Source organism: Danio rerio, chromosome 24 (assembly GCF_052040795.2).
Source record: "Danio rerio strain M-AB ecotype USA chromosome 24, GRCz13ab, whole genome shotgun sequence".
NCBI classification, from domain to species: Eukaryota; Metazoa; Chordata; class Actinopteri; order Cypriniformes; family Danionidae; genus Danio; species Danio rerio.
In genome coordinates this window covers 15,688,797-15,709,405 of record NC_141044.1, presented here as the reverse complement: position 1 = coordinate 15,709,405, position 20,609 = coordinate 15,688,797, and the positions used below count along the sequence as shown (strand labels likewise).

At 33.6% G+C, this 20,609-nt stretch overlaps 1 protein-coding gene across 34 annotated transcripts in view; it reads right to left on the bottom strand.

Moving 5' to 3' along the window:
- The window catches only part of eya1 (EYA transcriptional coactivator and phosphatase 1), a 272,169-nt gene that overhangs the window by 47,622 nt on the left and 203,938 nt on the right, over positions 1-20,609 (bottom strand). For 19 of the 34 annotated variants that reach the window (XM_087308138.1, XM_087308124.1, XM_087308128.1 and 16 more), the window contains 3 exon segments: positions 16,832-16,954; positions 1,417-1,499; positions 851-1,037 (listed from right to left, as the gene is read on the bottom strand). In XM_087308138.1, the coding sequence (XP_087164264.1) occupies positions 851-1,037; positions 1,417-1,499; positions 16,832-16,954 (393 nt within the window). 34 annotated transcript variants of the gene reach the window in all.

Genomic DNA, 20,609 nt, shown 5'->3' with positions numbered 1-20,609 from the left:
GAAATGCACATTTACCATTAGGAATGAAGACATCCAGTCCTACTCATAATTCTCTCCTCATATAACAGTATACTGTATATGATATACATATCTATAATACACAGTGATACAGCCTGGTTCGGATCATCTTGCTTTCTCACTAATTGATCCACTCCAGAGTTCATTTTATTGGAGCCGAGACCACCCCAGTCAGGCGATCTCAGACCTATTGCTTAGGTGCAGATCTAAGCGCAATTGCTGAGAAACACGCCAGGTTCCAAAACAAAAGTCTAGGTGTGAAAGCACCCTAATAATTATAATTATTGTCATCAATGATAGAAAGTCTTCTCCAATTTCTTCTCTAATTTTACATTTTACTGTTATTATTTTAAACTATTTTGTCTAAAAATAGAAATATAGTTTTTTTTTTATTCTGAAATTTATAAATGACCAAAAAAAAAAAAAAAAAAAAAGACAGAAAGCAGATAGAATAGAATAGAATAGAATAGAATAGAATAGAATAGAATAGAATAGAATAGAATAAAATAGAATAGAAAAAAAAAAAAAAAAACTAATGTACAGCAAATTTCTACCAGGACATGACCTGTCATTTTAAAACACAAATCCAATACAAAGTGTAATAAATTACACCATTAAAAAAAATAATAAACAAACTTGCTTCATATTAGCACAGTACAAAGCGCCCTATTTATATGGATAAAAACATTGTAAAACTAATCTCTAATTTGTAAATCTATGATCAATGTTTAGTGTTGCAAAATCAGCTAATCAGCTCTCTTCTTTGTAGTAACTCAAAATTTTTCAGACCTCCAGCCAGAAAATTTTTTCCACCTAAATGGGTCTCTCTTACCTGTGGGCTGCTCTGTGAGGGCCTGGCTGGTGATCCCTGATGGAGGTTCTTGCAGGGTATAGGTGGCAGTGGTGGAGGGTGTAGTAGGGCTGGTGTTGTTACTGGTCATGTATGGAGAAGTGTAAGGGCTACTGTTGTAATACTGCGCATACTGACTCTGGCCAAACGTCGGGTAGGAAGGATAGTCCTGCACAAAGACATCAAGGCGGTAATGTGAGATAGCAGCGTGCAACCCTGCTACTTTACAGCATAGATTCCAAAACGTAAATGTGAACATATGTCTCCTCTGCGCTACATCTGGACAGCGATCTGTCTTCACTCGTTTTTTTTTTTTTGTCTCCGCTAGTGGCATAATTCATACACAAAAAGAGCAAGAGGTAATCTGTGCATACAGTGGTCGAGACATTTAGAGTGATTCATATCATGTGAGTAATATGCGAGTGTACACATGTTTTATAAAAGCTTACAGGAGGAAGGAAAACATTCTGAGCGTATGTGCCAGGCGGAGGAAGTACAATTTTAATGCATGCTGTAGACTAGACTAGAAGAGATAGAAATCCAGCTACCTGTTGTGTGCTATTGAATCCAGTTGAGTTTGTGAGGGAATTGCTTCCAGCGTACAGCCCTGAAGTTGTTGTAAAACTGCCTCCTATAAGGGAAAGAGATGTAACAGTGAGAAATCACAATGCAGAACACAGATTTTGAATTAAATTAGGTCTTCGGATGATTTGAGAATGATGTTTCCAAACTAGCTCTGTTAAAAGAACAGAAATAGGCTTATTTACAACTGCTTATTTAAAAAATCTCCTAGATGAGTTAACATTATTTTTGAACCCTTTTAGTTGATCTCTGGGTCTGGCAGGAGCACTTTTAGCTTAGCTTAGCATAAATCATTGGACTAGATTAGACCAACTCACTCACAAGCATCTCACTTATTAATTAATAAAAATATAAGTGTTTTAATAATTTTCCCATTTAAAACTTGACACTTCTGTAGTTACATTGTGTGCTTACTGACAATTTATTGTTTTCTTGGTAATTTCATTGGTCATTTCTTGGCTGGGAACTGTACTCTCATTGCAGCCTAATAATCAGGGAACTTTGCTGCTGTACCATGCAGCAGGTATACTGATATGATGCAGCGCTGTTAGCATCAGTGCTGGGCAATAACACGTTACTAGTAATGCGTTATTAGTAACGACATTACTTTTGATAGTAACTAATACAGTAATGCATTACTTTTTAAATGTAGTAACTCCGTTATCATTAAATATGTTGCAAGTGTCCTTTACTTGGTAAATGAATTCATTTTAGCTGCAGTCTTAGCTACATCTTCCCGTTTTCAGCAGCGATGTATAGTGGGATTGGTGGCCAACGACTGTAAGAAGAAGACGCATCAGTTTTGAGGCACCAGACTGGACAAAAGCGAAAGCAAAGAGACCGGGTGTACACAAGAGAGTCCAAGTGTGTGAGTGAGAGAGATCGAATATGCATAATTAGGCCGAGTGTGCACCCAAGAGAGACTGAATGTGCATGAGGTAGGCCGTGAGTGCTCGCAAATAATGGTGGGCAAGGCAAGGCTTCATGAAACACTGAAACAGTTCAAGCAAATGTGTCGACGTTTCGAAACGTTTTTAACCCCGTCTCTACAGTGACACCTAGTGGTCATTTCTTTTGTTATACTCTGTAACAGCTTCAGCAAAGAAAGAGTTAAGCAAATTGAGGTATTGAACTTATTGTAGAGTTGAGGTTTCAAGTGATTTAGTAAAGCAGTGAGAGTTCCTGACTAGCGTGCTAAGATGGGTTCGAATCCAGAGTGATGCAGCTATAGATGTTAGTTTTTTTAATGCTCTGTTCTCATAACATATTTTGTTTTAACATTGGTCTGATATCCGAACACTTTGCGAATAAATATGTCTTGTTTTGGTGACAAACAGTAACATTAATAAAATACATCAAATCATAATTTTTTTTGAGGATTTGTACAAGTCGGTAATTGAGCCTGGGCCATTTGCAACACAGTTACTTTGTGCACACGCACAGGCTACATGAGACAGACCCTGTCAGTCAAACGGAGAATCGCCAGATCTCAAAATGCTTTTGAAATGACCGATGCTTTGAAATGCTTTAGTCAAGTGACCTGTGTCTTTTGAATCACCTTAGTCATGTGACCTAGGTGTTTCAGATCATGCTTCGAAATACTTGCGCTTGCATCTCGACACTGTCGAAACGTCAGTTTCACATCAGCCATCCCTACCCATAAAAGTGAGATAAACTATTAACGTTACTATTATTAATTACTATTACTAATACTATGCTGTTTCAAATAAATAAGCACACATATGTTATCTGTATAACAAAACTGATTAGTTTAGTAGACACAGTGACACATTTCTGTTATATTTCAGAACACATTATTTAAATGTATGGTGTATTGCTCAGAAAAATGCTATGATTAATTTTTTTTTTTACTGTTAAACATTTTTATAGCAGTTATACAACAGTAGATTTTGCACTTTGAATATACACAGCTTACTTTTCAAGTTGTTGATATACCACATTTGATTTACACTTTGAAAATTACTCATAGATTTAATTTTTTAGCAGCTATTATGATTTTGTTTAAAATGCATAAAATGTATGGTTGTCTATAAAGCGTTTTTTTTTTTTTTTTTTTTTTTGGTGCTGAGTTTCACTAAATTGTTTCTGAATGATAGCTCAGTATACTTTCATTTATTAATTGCATAAAGGTTTTGTGTTTGTTGTTTATTGTTGCTAGTTTTCATACTCAAGCTGTGAAGGAACATGTTTAGGGGTTAAATACAACAGCTTTTATGATGCTGAAGCAACTTTGCTTTTTGTTTCTTAATATATTATTCAGCTGGTTGATCACCATTTTCATTTTTGTACTGCTGGTCTGACTTAAATAAATTAATGTTTAAAAATTACTTTTTGTTTAAGTTTGTCTTGTGTTTTAGTTGTGAGAATGCAAATTAATTAAAACTGTAAAGCTGATCAACAGTGTATTCCTTATGCAGCACTAAAGTGACGTAATAAGGGTATTAATAGGAGCATTAAAAATGTTCTTTGGAAAAGTATTTTAAAATCACGTTTAACAATAATGCATTACTTTTTGGTGTAAGTAATTGATAAAGTAATTGAGTTCAATAAAGTAACTAGTAACTGTAACTACTTACTATTTTTCATTACCTGGCACAACACTGGTTACCATTTACCTAGCTGGGGACTATTTTCAGGAGCGTAATATATAATTGTGTCTGCTGCAGCCACAGTACAGCAGCAAAGTTCCTTGATTAGTACGCCAAAGAGCAACTTTTCAGTTTTGAGCAAGATGCTAATGGTCTAATCTGATTCAAATATATATGGTAAGCTAAGCTAAAAGTGCTCCTGCCAGCCCTAGACTATTTCTGAATAGACTAAAAATGGTAGAACTCAACAGTTTAACTCTAGAGGAGTTGTAAAATGAGCTTATTTCCAAAAAGCAGAGTGTTCCTTTAAGTGATTTTGTAAAACCGACAGAAAGACTGAATCAAATGAGGCATCTGCTACATCAACACACTTGTATTTAACATCAATGACAGAGTGGTTTAAAATAGCATTTCCATTTCATGTCCACATTTGCTTTTTTAAAGATTTTCCATGCGTCATGTGTAAATGGTAAGCTGTCACGATGCAAAACCCTTCAAACAAATGCCTAAAATTAGACTTAAGCTTTGTCAGCATTAATCCAGAATGACATTTTTATTCTAAATCATTATCTCTCCACACGTAGTGTTTTCGAATGAATCCCAAGTCTCCAAGACACCAAGAAACACACAGACAAATACGGAAATACTGAATCAATAGAAAGTTTTGGCTGCATCTACTGCATATTAATTATGATTCACCAGCCAGATACAAATGCCATTTTAGTTTCAAGCAAAGCACTGTCCATGCTAAAGTTTTTTAAAGTTTTGAAAAAGTTACTAATTACGTTAGCAAACTCTTTGTAAGTTGCAACTAAGTTGCAACTTACTTATAATAAATACATTTTGAACATTATAAGTATTAGTTAATTTGTTGAATAATTAGTTAATTGTTGAAAACACAATCCCAGCAGGCACAGGAAGTCAACATGACGTCAGATTGATGTTGTACCCAACCGTTGTGGAGATGTTGCATTTTGTTTGGAAATGAAAATCGGGTTGATGTCAGAACTCAATGTCAGGCTGACTTTAAAGTTCAACATCCAACCTAAATTTAACCAAAAATCAACATCTAATGATGTTGCAGCTTAATGTTGTGTGGATGTTAACACTGATGTCAATTAGACGTTGGATTTTAGTTGCCATACCTGATGAATAAATGTCAGTATTTGATGTCAATATGACGTTTGTTTAAGATGTTAGCTCAACGTTAGGTTTTAGTCTCCTGCTAAAAAAAAAAAAAAAAAAAAAAATCAACCAAATACCAACGTCATTTGAAAACATTATAGGACGTCAAAATAATGTCTCCTTAAACACTGGTTAGTCATTGAATTTTGATCAGCTGACATAATGACCCACAGTAAATCTAACCTAATATTAATGTCTTATGAGGTGGTATGCATGCTGGGATGGTTTTACTCAGTTTTTTTAAGTAAAGTCAACAAATCGTTTTTACAGTGCAAGTGTTTTAAATTTTTCTTGTACACAATGAAATGTTGAAGTATCACAGTGCAAAACAGAATGAACAAATAAACCAAGGTTGTAGAATGTGCAGGATTTGGGGGGATCCCGACTTTAATAAATTGCTAATTTGCCCCTGAATTTTTAATTGGAGAGCTGCATACTTGATGTGTTGAAGTTTACTTATTCTTTAAGCAACGAATAGAAATGCGGCATGTTTCCAGAGTTGGCATGTGGTTTCCGAATTGACTCTTCCTTTTGTTCTTGTTGAATAGTTAGCCAGTTTTGATGAAAATTACATCAGAATAGCTACCTGGATAACAATGTGCACTCATATGTGTGTGTGTGTGTGTGTTAAAGGTACTGCCCCAGGTGACATACTGTTGTACCTCTAAATGAAAAAAAAAAAAAAAAGTATACTACTTGACATTGCATTTCTCCACTTTTGAAAATGGTAACTACTCCTGTGACAGATACCAACATGGATAAAACATGTTGTCCACTCTTACATTCTAAAATAGTGAGCTATCACAATGCAAAATACAAAGAAAAAAATTTAGAAACATTTAGATTAGGCTCTGTTTACATTAATCCACCCAGATATAAGATTGTCAGAATAATTATCTTTCCTCAATTATTAGGCCCTCTGTATATTTTTAACTAATTTTTATTAGATGAAACAAAGATTTTCTTAACACATTTCTAAACATAACAGTTATAATTTCTCATTTCTAATTTATATTTACTTTATATTTGCCATGATGACATTACATAACATTTTATTAGATATTTTTCAAGATGCTAGTATTTATCTTAAAGTTACATTTAAAGGCTTAACTAGGTTAATTAGGTTAACTAGGCAAGCTAGAGTAATTAGGCAAGTCACTGTATAACGGTTGTAAACAATTGGAAAACAAATAATATATAGCTTAAGGGGGCTAAGACTATTGATAATTTTTTTTTATCAAAAACTGCTTTTCTTCTAGCCAAAATAAAACTTTTTACAGAAGAAAAAAAAATCAAAAATACTGTGAAATATATATATATATATATATATATATATATATATATATATATATATATATATATATATATATATATATATATATATATATATATATATATATATATGACAAGGGGGTTTTCATCCACAAAAAAATAAATAAATAAAAATAACTAATTTCGTCGAAGTGTGTGTGTGAATGACTGTGTTTGGGTGTTTCCCAGTGAGGGGTGCAGCTGGGAGGGCATCCGCTGCGTAGAATATATGCTGGATAAGTTGGTAGTTCATTACACTGTGGCGACCCCAGATAAATAAAGGGACAAAGCAGAAAATAAAATGAAAGAATGAATATATGTGTAAATTGTGTCACATGATATATACCTCAATCTGCACACTCTGTAAAAACAAAAAAAGAGGCATTTCAAAAGTAACAGACAGAGCCTTCATTTTCAACTTATGTAAGACAACGGATAATAAACTAAACCTACTATTTCTAAAATAAATGACAAGTTTTAAATTGTAGATGGGGGGCGAGCCAAGCAAGACCTAAACCACCTTAAAGGCATTTAAGACAAAGCTTTGCAGGTACTATAAGGGCATGTGGGGTTGTGTGTGTGTTGGTGAATGGGAAATAACAGTGGCTTTATCTTTTCTTCTCCCATATCAGTGATTGGATCTTGGCTGACGGTCAGAGAGAAAGAGGAAAGGGGGTTGGGTCTATTATTTCATCCATTGCTACCTTTCCAATGACAGACACAGTGCCACTGTTGTGAATGAGGGGGAAGGTGATGGGAGGTCTCTCTTTTTTTACCTGACATCCTGCCTCAATGAATATGCATATCTGTCTTCTTTTCAAGCTGCTCAGAGAAGCACCTTCTGGGTAATTAAATCTTTCTTTGGAGAGATAGCATCTAATGACTTAATAACATACATGACATGAGTTATAGGGAAAGAGACAGCCTGAAGGCAGCCTGTCATGTTTGGGGTGCTTTTGGGAGTCATAGTGCTCAAATTCTCAAGTAGACTGAAAGAAAAGCTGGTGCAGGAGTATATACAAGCATCAGTAAAGGTAAGTTAAGGTAAATAGACAGGGATTTATTTTGATTTGTCAACCTTATTCTTAATAATTTTTTTAATGATATATATATATATATATATATATATATATATATATATATATATATATATATATATATATATATATATATATATATATATATATATATATATACAGTTAAAGTCAGAATTTTTAGCCCCCTGATTTATTAGCCAGCCTTTTTATTTTTCCTCAATTTCTGTTTAATAAAGAGATTTTTTTTTTAACACATTTGTAAACATAATAGTTTTAACTCATTTCTAATAACTGATTTATTCTATATTAGCCATGACAACATTAAAACATATTTGACTTAAGATTTTTCAGGACACTTCTATACAGCTTAAAGTGACATTAAAAGGCTTAACTGGGTTAATTAGGTTAACTAGGCAGGTTAGGGTAATTAGGGAAGTTATAGTATAACAATGGTTTATTCTGTAGACCATCAAAAAGTATATAGCTTGAGGGGGCTAATAATTTTGTCCCTTAAATGATGTTAAAAACATAAAAACTGCTTTTATTCTAGCTGAAATAACCTCAAAGGGGTGCTAATAATTCTGACCTAAACTGTATATATAAAAATCAGTTATTATAAATGAGTTATTAAAACTATTATGTTTAGAAATGTGTTGAAAAAAAATCCTGTCTTTTAACAGAAATTGGGGGAAAAAATAAACAAAGAGGCTAAAAATTCTGACTTTAACCGTACATTATAAATTCATTCATTTTCTTTTCGGCTTAGTCCCTTGATTAATCCGGGGTCGCCACAGCGGAATGAACCACCAACTCATCCAGCACGTTTCTACACAGTGGATGCCCTTCCAGCCACAACCCATCTCTGGAAAATACTTTATAAATAAATTATATACTAATAGTAATAATAAATAATAATAATGATAAAAATAATAACAACAATACTACTACTACTACTACTACTACTACTATACTACTACTGCTACTACTACTACTACTACTACTATTACTACTAATAATAATAATAATAACTGTTCGTATTATGTGTATTGCTCGTATTATTATTAATTTTATTATTATTAGTATTATTATTATTAATATTATCATTTAATAATGCAGGAAAAACAAATAACAAAGTGGTTGGATTTAATAACATTTTGTATAGATTCTATTCATTAAACTATACTATATAAAAAAACAAATATGCTTTTTAATACAACTCTTTACACTTTTAAAAAAAATATTTACAATATATCTTAAGCAACAAGATAACATATCCCTTAACCTATTATAATTAATAATTAGTTTTTTCATTTATATTTCCCTTTTTTTCATATGTTTATATGGTCTCACTTTATTTTGTTGGTCTGTTTGTTGAACGTGAGTTACATTGCATCTACATGTCAACTAATTCTTATTAGATATAAGGAGACTTTTAGGTTGGGTTTAGTTAGTGTGTTGACATGTACTTGCAAAGTTTCTTATAGTCAGTAAAGTGTCTGTTGAAGGAGCAGAATCAGTCTCAGACAGAATCATTAAGCAGACAGTCTACTAATACTCAAATGGACCATCAAAATAAAGTGTTACTGTTTATTTAGTTTTACATTTTAGCTTTAGGCACTTCTGTACTTTGAGTAAACAGTTTCTTGTAGTTAGTTGTCAAACCCACATTTCAAATTTGACGTTTTTAAAGATTTTTTTTTCTATAGATTGTCAGCTTTATTCCAAACAGTAACAAATTTGAATTGTATACTTTTAGTTACTGTAACTATATACCAACACTATTGTAGAAATGGTAAAATAAATAAAACAATTAAAAAAAAATGATAAATCAGTTTTAGCACATCTTCCCAGAAGCATTTTTTTTTTCCAACAACCATAACCAGGTGATAAACTACTGAACAGCTGTACGTCCTGCTGCTCAGAGTTGTTTGTAACCTTAGAGTCTTCATTTATCTTTATAAAGCATTCTCAACATGAAATGTGCACAAAATTACCTTGGTGTGTTTAGATACAAAGCTAACTGCTAATTTGCTCAGCAAAAACAGAATCACAGTCTTTCATCTTCAGCTCATCAAAAGAAGAACAAGGGAATCCCCTCTGACAGTAAGAAACACGCAACAGCTTCGCTTCTGGACAACCTTCTGGAACAACCCGCGACTTTTGTTTCTTTTTTATATCTTGTTTATTTTATGCAAGAACAGCAAGAGGTGCTTCTAAAAGCTGTTGACTTCCTCTCCAGACTTGTGCCGTCCCATAAAGCCAGACGCATCGAGCTCCCATTGCACAACAAATTAGCTAAATCCACAGTTCAAAAAGTCATAAAAGCCAGGACTCGTAGGAAAGCAGTTGACTCCAGAGAGAGTCCGGAGCCACATAAAAGCCAAGCAGGACCCCCTCCGGTCCCAAAAGAATGACTCCATGCTGGGGAGAGGCCTGGTTTTTTCCCAGGGGCAACAAAAAAGTCCCCCCGTTCCTCCCCCTTCTGTGCTCTGTCTTGCTCCAGTTAGTTCACTCAAGACGAGACACTGGCTCTCCTTATGGCCTCTCCAATTGGGAGTCCATTTGCTGTGCTTGATCAGTTCTCTTGCCATGGGCTATGTCTATCATCAGCGCACAATATTTGTAGCAGAAGTTTTGTAGGCCTCTCTGGGGAGTGAGCGATCAAGTCCAGATGGGCTTCTTTAAAACGCAGTCTGCTGCTCCTCTCACACGGGGTGCAGAATGGAGGGAACCAATTGTTGCTGTAATTATCATCTACTCAGAGTCACTGCACACTCATGGAAAAGGAAGCCCATAGCTCAGACAGGTGTGAAACAGGAAAATTAATTCCTTATTTATACTTAGATGTGAGATATGAGGATTGAGATGCTGTCATTAAGTCTTAAACTGAATTGGCATAAAGGAAAATGGATGAAGAGTTGACTTAGGTTGAGTTTTTGGTTTGTTTTTGGAGGCAACAATGGGTTGGCATTCTGGTTTTGTCCTGTATTTGAAATTTTTTATATATTATCTAATATAAAATAATGATAATTCAAGGAAAATAAGATTCATATTAGGATCAAGATTAAGATTGTTTACTATTCTTCATCAAAATCACACAACTGAATATAGGTTTCCGCTTTTACAGTTTGTATTAAGTAATTGCCAGGTAATGTTTAACAGAGCAAGGACATTTTTAATGGTATTTAATTTCATTTCAGTTCGCTACAGATCAAACAAAACAAAAATTGTCGTCTAGTAACTTGTTTAAATAGCCTAATTAACCTAGTTAAACTTTTAAATTGTACTCTAAAATGAATACTAGTATCTTGCAAAATAACTAGCAAAATATTTTGTACTGTCATCATGGCAAAGACAAAAGAAATCAGTTTCAATCATCGGGCTTCTATCTGCCCGTTTACTTAGCTTCCTTGGTAAATAACTAAAATGGATTTTATGGAGAGAATAACTGTGTTTATGTGCTTTAGGAAGGCTGAAAAACAGCATACATTTGTTTGGCGCTGTGTCTGAGTCCACTATATCCATCATCCACTCTTCCAGAAACTGTACATACAGTAAATGATGAAAGCTTTCAGTGGTTCTTCAGACTGTGCCCAGCCCAGTTCGATGAACTGTTGTCAGGTGTCAGCAACAGGATTTCCCCTTGGGAAATCAACAACAGGAACTACATCATAGTCACGCCCATAATCACAGCACAAATGTCCACTGAAGTTCAAGTTTTAGAACTCCATTCGCACATTAAGTGTCAAACTCACTAAACGCTCAACTTAAGTCGTTTCATTCATGCAAATTGCGCCGCAGGATTTTTTTTTTCTTCACATTTTTGCATTGACTTAACGTGTAAATCATTCGTGCTTGATGCTTCATCTGCATCTGGTGTGAACACAGCTTTAGAAATGAGCTATTAAAATATAAAAAATTTTGAAAAAACATTTTTGTTTGACATCACTTGGAAAATATTTGAAATAGAATTTAAATTTCACACAAGGCCTAATTATTTTGTCTTTAACTGCATATACACAATGTATAAAGTTAACATTATATAAAGTCTTATACATTGTTTATAAATTATAGAAAAAAATATTTCTCCCATCATTCTAGTCATTAAATTATTTTCCACAAAAAAATCTATATATTTTACAGAAAAAAAAATAAAAAAATTGTCAGACAACTAATTGACTTAACATACAGGACTTTAGAAAAACTACATCCGCATAAGCATTGCTTAATTTTTATACAACTGAACAAAAGCCTGCAAACCAATGGCCTAAATTCGGACCTAATATAGCTCAGGTTAAAAATTTTCATATAATATATTGTGATAATCTGCCAAAGTGTGGCGACTCCAGACTTCATCATTTTAAGCCAAGAATCTCCTTCTATGTTACATCTCAGGACTGCAATCAGAGAAAGCCAGCGCCGTTCCATTAGACATGAAAGAGTAGGGTAAATCATTAATTTAATTGTATTCCTCTGACAGCTGGGTGCAGACTCGCTCTGAAGGGTTATGGGACAAGCAGTTGGTATGGTATAGATGGAAGGGGGGTCTACATTTGGCTTCTGTGTTGAGTCTCTTCCTCTAAGTCCAGACCTGCCTAATCGATAAGGCACCGGGAGAAAGCCAATAGAGACAGACTGGCCTGGTTAATGGTCATCTGTCATCTGCTCTTGCTGTTAGTGGCTAATGTGTTTATGGCAGCGTGGGCTTGGAGAGGAAGACTGAAGGCACTTCAATTTCTAATTTACAACACACTTAAAATTCCACACAAAATAAAAAAAAAATTAAAAATATATTAATATTTGCTTTCCATCCTGCTATTTTGAACATTTATGATGTTATTTAAATTAAATTCATCTTCAACTAATCTTTTTGTTGAAAAAAACAAAGATGAAAAATCAAAAGTCGTCAGGTTTGCAATAAAATAAACAATGATAATTTTGGGGTAAAAAATTGTGCTGATTAAGGAATCATTATTTCACAGTTACTTATTTATTTAACATTTTATTTATTATTTTATTTTAATAGCATTTATATTTTTTTCTCAGAAAATATATTTCAAAAGGTGTTGTTGACTTGAAATCTCCCAGACGTTATCCAGCAACCTTTTAGGCTTTCATCATTATAAATGAATATTAGCTTCTTTAGTCTATTATCTACATTAGCAGGATGATGAAGATGAAACCAGGATGGATATTTTAGCAAGACAATGATCTAAAACATAGCCAAGAAAACTCTCAAATGCTTTCAGAGAAAGAAAACCAAGCTGTAGAATGGCCCAGCCAATGACCTGACTCAAATCCAATTGAAAATACAAAATATACATCAGATTGGAAGGTTTTTACACTCTGTTGAAGTCTGTGAAATAAAAATCACTCCTGAGCAATGCCTGTGACTTCATTCTATATACTGTATGAGAGTCACCATTAAGCTGAAGATAGTCCTGAAGCAATGGTTCACTTAAAAAAATTATGAATCTTTGTTCAGCAATCCTGACGACTTTTTTTTTCAAAAGGAAATAATCCTCATCACATACATTTACACACCAGAGCCCCCCCCCCCCCACTTTTTTTTTCAATACTGCAATCACTGAATCCAACACAAAATCAACAAAAAGTCAAAACTTGTTAACTTATTAAATAAAAAGATAATTTAACTCTTCAATTTAAGAGTTATACAACCTTCCTTTGGCTTAATCTCTACCGTTTTAGATCTGTTTGAGATCTTTTTTGACAAGAGACCAAAATAAAGAAATATGTTTTATGATTTGTGTCATTGTCATTGTGTTAGATTGCACACCTAAGTAATTTTTTATATTTAATTTTTTTACTCACATAATTGTCCCCAAATGTCTGGGATAGTATCACCATAAAAATATTTTAAAAAAATTAATCACAAAAAAAAAAAAAATCGTGAAAAACTAGAGGGTCTGACACACACACACACACACACACACACACACACACACACACACAGACACACACACACACACACACACACACACACACACACACACACACACACACACACACGTCTTTGATCCTTAAACTAAATGTTGCAAACATTGCACACACAAAAATGCTAAATTGTATTAATGTTCAAAAAATGATATCTCTACAAATATCTAATAATACAAATATCTAACCCCAGTGTGAAATACTATGCTTGCCATGTACATAAAACCACTTTTGTATTTATAGATTTTGGACAAAACGCTAATTTGAAGAATTCCAAATTATCTAACTCAAAAAAAAAAAAAAAAAAATTCAAGCTTTTTAAATTGATTGCTAAATGATCCAGTAATGAATATTTGCCATCAGACACCACATAAAAAGACTAGATTCATACTCTGGGCTCTACACTATCACGATGTTAACTCTCATTGGTCTTGAACGGCGTGAACAGGCCTTTAAACGCCTGCGGTCGGAACAGCCTAACACTTACAACTCTGGTGTTGAATCCGGATCAGCAGAAGCAGAACGTTTCTACTTATGAAGCATGGAAAAGGAGCTTCCACAGACCACATATGTCACATTATTTATTGTGAGATGCTCTGGAGAGCGTTCAAAAAACGTGGAGATGTTTCTACTGTCACACATTATTTGGAGATTAGAGAGCTCAAACCGGCGCTAACTGTTGGAGGCTTGAAGGAAAACACTAGAGGGAGAAAAAGAAGGACAGAAAAAGACTGTTGGCTTTGGAGCTGGGACAATATCTTAAAAAAAAGAAGCAGCAGCACTGGGTGGCAAAAAGTGTGCCTGATGCAAGTTTAATTCCCAGTACGCAAGTGTGACTTCCACCTCAAAGACGATAGTCCCGGGTGTTCCTTCTTAAGCAAACATACTTAAGAATGTGCATGGCAAAAAAAGACTGGTCTAAAGAAAAAAAAAAAATAAATGTCCATCTATGTTGGTTCGTTTCAGGCCTAATGCAAAAAAGACTGTGTCTAACTAAAACCCAATACAACCATATGCTTTGGGATGTTATGAATTGCTCTGTGTCTGCCATTAATTGTGTCCTCTTTTGAAGAGGGCCTGAGAGGAATAACGCCGCTATTTCATCACTCCATAGAGCTTCACAATATATCACTTTAGCATCGATATTCCAATACAAGCATTCATAATGGTCACATCACAGAATCTGCAAAGTTGGGTTGTGATTATAGTTAAGCAGGAGCCATAGTTTACATGCGATTTGTGGAGTCTTGCATAATCTAACCATAATTGAGTGAAAGTTTATCATCATGTGTTTTTTATATCCAAATTTCATTAGAAATAAGAGTCCAGGCACACTATACACTTTGCACTATGCACTTAAGCACTTACACACTCAAAAGAATAGTATATGTATGTCATGTCGTCCCAAATTGAACACAATTTTAACATTTATTTTACTAAGCGGAAATTTAAATTATTTTCCGGATGATGTATGACTGTTGCCAAATTAGTTAAATAAATGACCAAACTTCCAAATAATACCTGCTATAAGAATAACCACATTCACCATCAAGAGGCAGTATAATCACTCTCCTAGGAGAATTTTGCTTTCTCAATCCAAAATAATTCAGGTTATCAAACATCTGAGCCCGAAAGCTCCGCTACTTGCGCTACGGTGCTTTGGCATCGTTTTCTTGCAGCTTGTGTTGTCAAATCCACTAGAGGCTGTTGTGTACATTTTTGCAAATTTAGAAAATGTTACTTGGTTGTTTTCTCATATGTGCCATTTACAACTTACGATCGACTGAACCGACAAGCTGCGTCCCAAATGGCAAACTATACCCTATGCACTTATGCACTATGTAGTTATGCACTTACACACTCAACAGCATAGTGAATGTATGTAGTGTTTTCCTAAATGGAACTCTAACATTAAAAAAATAAATAAATAAATAAAAATTTTACGTTTTTTGCTAATTTGGCAACTGTCAAACATCATCAGGGAAACAGTTTGAACTTTCGCTTAGTAAAGAAAAAAGTTTTTTTTTCCATTTGGGACAACACCACATAGATATACTATGCTGTGCATAAAAACAAAGAGGAAATTCAAAATGTTTACCTGATGATATTTTTTGGTTGCCAAATGAGCGAAATAACTGACCAAACTACCAAATAATACCTGCCATGAGTATAATCACATTCAGCATCAGGAGACAATATAATTATTCTTGTAGGAGAAGTTTGCTTTCTCAATCCAACATAAATAAAGTAATCCAACATCAGTGCCTGAAAGCTACACCCCTTCCGCTACGTGAGCAAAGCAGTGACCGTTAAGTTCTTGAAGTGTCCAACAGTCCACACTTCATATTACCGGTTAAAGTAGTGCATCTTCCAGGTAGTTAAAGTGCAGAATTTTCAGTGTGAATGCACTACTTAGACTATTCACACTACAAAATGGTGTAGAATCGTGCATAAATATGCAATTTGGGGTGCACCTACAGTATATTGTTTTCAAAATCAAATAAAAAAGCGCATCATGGCCAGATGCTTTTACCACAATATAATATCGCATTTTTACTTGGTTTCTAAAAACTTCCTTCACTAGAATTAAACTTTGTCTCAAGAGTGACACTGTACAAGGTGTGCTACAGAGCAAACTGACCACTCTGGCAAAGTCTTTCCTAAGTGGGCAAGTTGGTTTGTTTTTGTGACATTTTTTTTTTTTTTTGGTGCTGTGAAGACAATTTTGCAAAACCTATCCTTTATCCATCAATTATATGTCTGATAACATGAACAAAAGTTGTCATACTGCCCTATAGTGTTTATTTTACCAAGAAACTGCCATTAAAGATAAAGCGAGGCACATATTTACGATGTTGCAAAAATGTATCACATATTCCTAAAGAGTCTTGGTTTTTAAGGCAAATGTGAGCATTTTAGTAAATTATAAAGCATCCACGTACAATACATACATACAATAAAGACTACATTTGCATTAAACCATTTAATTGCTGTACCTGAATACTGTCTCAGAAAACTATAAAGCACTTTGCTGTACTATATTTATCTAAGCTTGTAATTTGTTTATACAATTTAATATATAAATGCACTCCCCTTAAAAAATCCTACTTAAACTAAAGTTATGATTTTTTTTTTTGTTTCTCCAAACTGATCCATTCAACTCTTTTGGTGAAATTGTATTCATATTGCAATATATATTGTAAAAAAAGAGTCTCAGATTTGTTTAATATTGTGCAATCCAATGAGAAGAGCATAAGAGTGAAATATAAGACGGTGATCCTGACCTTGCATCTGGTAACTGTAGGGTGCCTGTCCCGTCTGGGGTGTGGAGAAGCTGGAACTGTAGCTGAGGAAGCCGCTCTGGCCTGGAGATTGAGCCTGGGTCAGTCCACCCTCTGTCTTGATGCCTGCCCACAATGGACCTAAATCAGTTAGTCACAATCCTCAGTGTTACTCCTTTCCACGCAATCCAATAGAGAAGACAATAGTGGCTTGTTTTGCACTGGGCCTCGATTCAAGCAACCTTTGCATTGAAGAGTTTCCTGCGCACAGATTTCCAAGAAATTTGCTAGTCGGAGTTAAGACAAACTGATTTTGGGATTAGATTGAATCAGGCCCAGTGCAGGTTTGCGATTTGCTTCCACTCAAACAAACACGCGAACTCTGGGGATTGTTCTACCTAAACAGCATTATCTGTGCGCATATTTTTGCTATGCTTTCACAAGGCTGGGAAAACATTTCTAGCTGGAGTTGGGCTCAGGGTGTAGATGATGAACTCAAATCTTCATATCTGTCGAACTAGCATAAAATTAGCAACTATCTGGAGGAGTCACTGAGTCTGCAAATTCAAAACAAAAGGTCAGCAAAGTCACATGTTTCAGATGAAGGTAGGAAATGAAGCTGTTAAAGACTCAGATAAGCAGTAATGTAATGTAATGTAATGTAATATAATGTAATGTAAGTTTTCATGTAAGTTTTCAAATTTTGCTATCACAAAAGGCACCCACATAAAAAATGCAAATTGATTTGATAAAAATTTTTAACATCCATTTGACGTCCATACACTGATGCCAATTTAATCACCATAACCACAACCCAAAAGGTATTATAGAAAAGCGTCAATTTCAAAATCCACTGGATTTTGTAGCTCTATACAAAACAAAATCAAATTGACATTAACATTAGTGTAAAAACAATAAGAAAATCTGTAACAGGACAATCCTGTATTCAATTTTAAATAGACATCAAATTGATATCAAGGTGGTTTACATAAGTTAACATCAAAATGATTAGCATTTTTGTTGTTTTGACAACAAGGTGGCCGCTGGGACATAGATCTTTGCTGGGAAGGACTTGTAATGTAAATGCAAATTAAGTGACACAAGTAGCAAAGTTTCCAAACAAATTTAGTAGATCTTATACATAATCAGTACGGGATATGTAAAGGTAGAGGAGATATGCTACAAATGGTGATTTGTAAAATTTGTATTGTGTCTCAATGTATTATGGGACACATTCTAAACTTATTCATGAGTATTATTTAGATCATGTTTTCTCACAAAATGCAATATTTATGAAAAGCAAATAAGCTAAACAGATCTCTTAAAATCACTACAGGCCACAATGGAGCATCTTTGACATAATTATTATCTAACCAAACTAAAACATATAAAATATGTCAAAACCTGTGAAAAAGACTTAATAATGTACACAGAACATTTTACAGTTTTTTACAATTGCTATGACACTTTTATCAATACATTTAACAAGTTTCCTAAACTCTTAACACAGTTAGCACAACATCCGTCTTCGTGGGCTATACAATTAACACATTTCTTGTTGTTTTGACACAAAATGCATGCAGTTAACACAAATTTAAAATGCTTTAACTTCTTTTACACACAAGCACAACCAAGAACAAAACAATGTTATTTTACAGTTAAATTTACAAATGCTTTAACACAGTATGTCAGAACAGATAACACCATGTTCTAAACAGAAATTATATAGGATAAAGTCAAAGTGAACAGCTGTTCTAATTGTGTATTGAAACACAAGTTTATTCCCTGTATTTTATTCAATTGCCAATGAGAAACAGCATATTGCGGTTATATAAATACAGTTTTTTACAATTGCTATGACACTTTTATCAATACATTTAACAAGTTTCCTAAACTCTTAACACAGTTAGCACAACATCCGTCTTCGTGGGCTATACAATTAACACATTTCTTGTTGTTTTGACACAAAATGCATCCAGTTAACACAAATTTAAAATGCTTTAACTTCTTTTACACACAAGCACAACCAGGAACAAAACAATGTAATTTTACAGTCAAATTTACAAATGCTTTAACACAGTATGTCAGAACAGATAACACCATGTTCTAAACAGAAATTATATAGAATAAGGTCAAAGTGAACAGCTGTTCTAATTGTGAATTGAAACACAAATATATTCCCTGTATTTTATTCAATTGCCAATGAGAAACATCATATTGCGGTTATATAAATAAATAAATAAATAAATGTATATATATATATATATATATATATATATATATATATATATATATATATATATATATATATATATATATATATATATATATTTATTTATTTATATAACCGCAATATGATGTTTTTCATTAGCAATTGAATAAAATACAGGGAATATATTTGTGTTTCAATTCACAATTAGAACAGCTGTTCACTTTTGACAATATATTTCTTTATTTATTTATATAACCGCAATATGCTTTTTCTCATTGGCAACTGAAAAAAAAAAAAAAAAAAATATATATATATATATATATATATATATATATATATATATATATATATATATATATATATATATATATATAACCGCAATATGAGTCTCTATATGAGACTCATATATATATATATATGAGAGACTCATATTGCGGTTATATATATATATGACAGCTGATTCCCATCTAGAAAGCACACTCATGTCTTGTTTTGGTTTTTCCTATCACATGATCATATGTTCTGATAGAGGACTCTTGAGGTTTTTGAAAGGAACATCAAAGAACTCTGTCACCAATACGTCCATGTAAGATTATGCAATACAGTCATTACTGTACTATACACAGTGTGTTTTGCAGTAAACTACTCTTTAAACCTGGAGTTCATAAGTACATACAGTACATATACAGTACAGCATTTGCATACACTGTGTCTAATTACTTTCAGAGAGTCATGAAGTTAGAGGCCAATCAAGTACCATATGAAATTTTCAATGTTGACAAGGCTGGGGATGTCGCCGTAGGAAAAACATAATAGGCCAAAGGGCCACAGTTACTGTGCCGGGCCACAGAAGATATCAAGTATAATGTGGATGAGAACATGTGGCAAAAGACCAGGCAGTATAGAAGATTACTTTGTTATTTTATTATAATTGTGGTGCTTTTTGTGTTTGCAGTGATGTCCTTCTGCAAAAAAAGTCTGTACTGCAGAAATTCTGTGTCTGTATTTTTTTTACATAAACTGTAAATTTTATAAAGCAATTTTTTTTCTTCGTTTTGTATAGAATTTTTGCCATAAACGAAAGAAAATGCATGCATTTACTTAACCCAACAAAACAAAACTGTAACGAGACTTCAAATATAAGGGCAGAGCTGACACATAAACTAATGCAGTTTCTGTAATGTCAGCTGATGATAGTGTTTATATTGTCAGTGTGTTCTGATTGACTGAATGTTTCTGTTGGAAGAGAACATGTGTTTGTGTTTTGAACAATACATTCATTTTGAAACATGATTGCAGTGTTTTGTTAGACATGGTGTAGTGTGTTCGTTTATTATTGTATTTTGAAAAGAAGTTTAGAGGTTTAGTTTATAATGTTTGATTTTGAGCATAAAATTAACTGTTTTGCCAATTGTGTATTTTAGGTGTGTTGCTGCGTTAAGAGTTAAGCAAACTTGTTAAATGTATTGAAAAAAGTGTCATAGCCATTGTAAAAAACTGTAAGTTAATTGGTGCTTTTTTCAGTAGAAGCAAATCAGTTTCTCAAGTAATGCAGTCAATAATAACAAA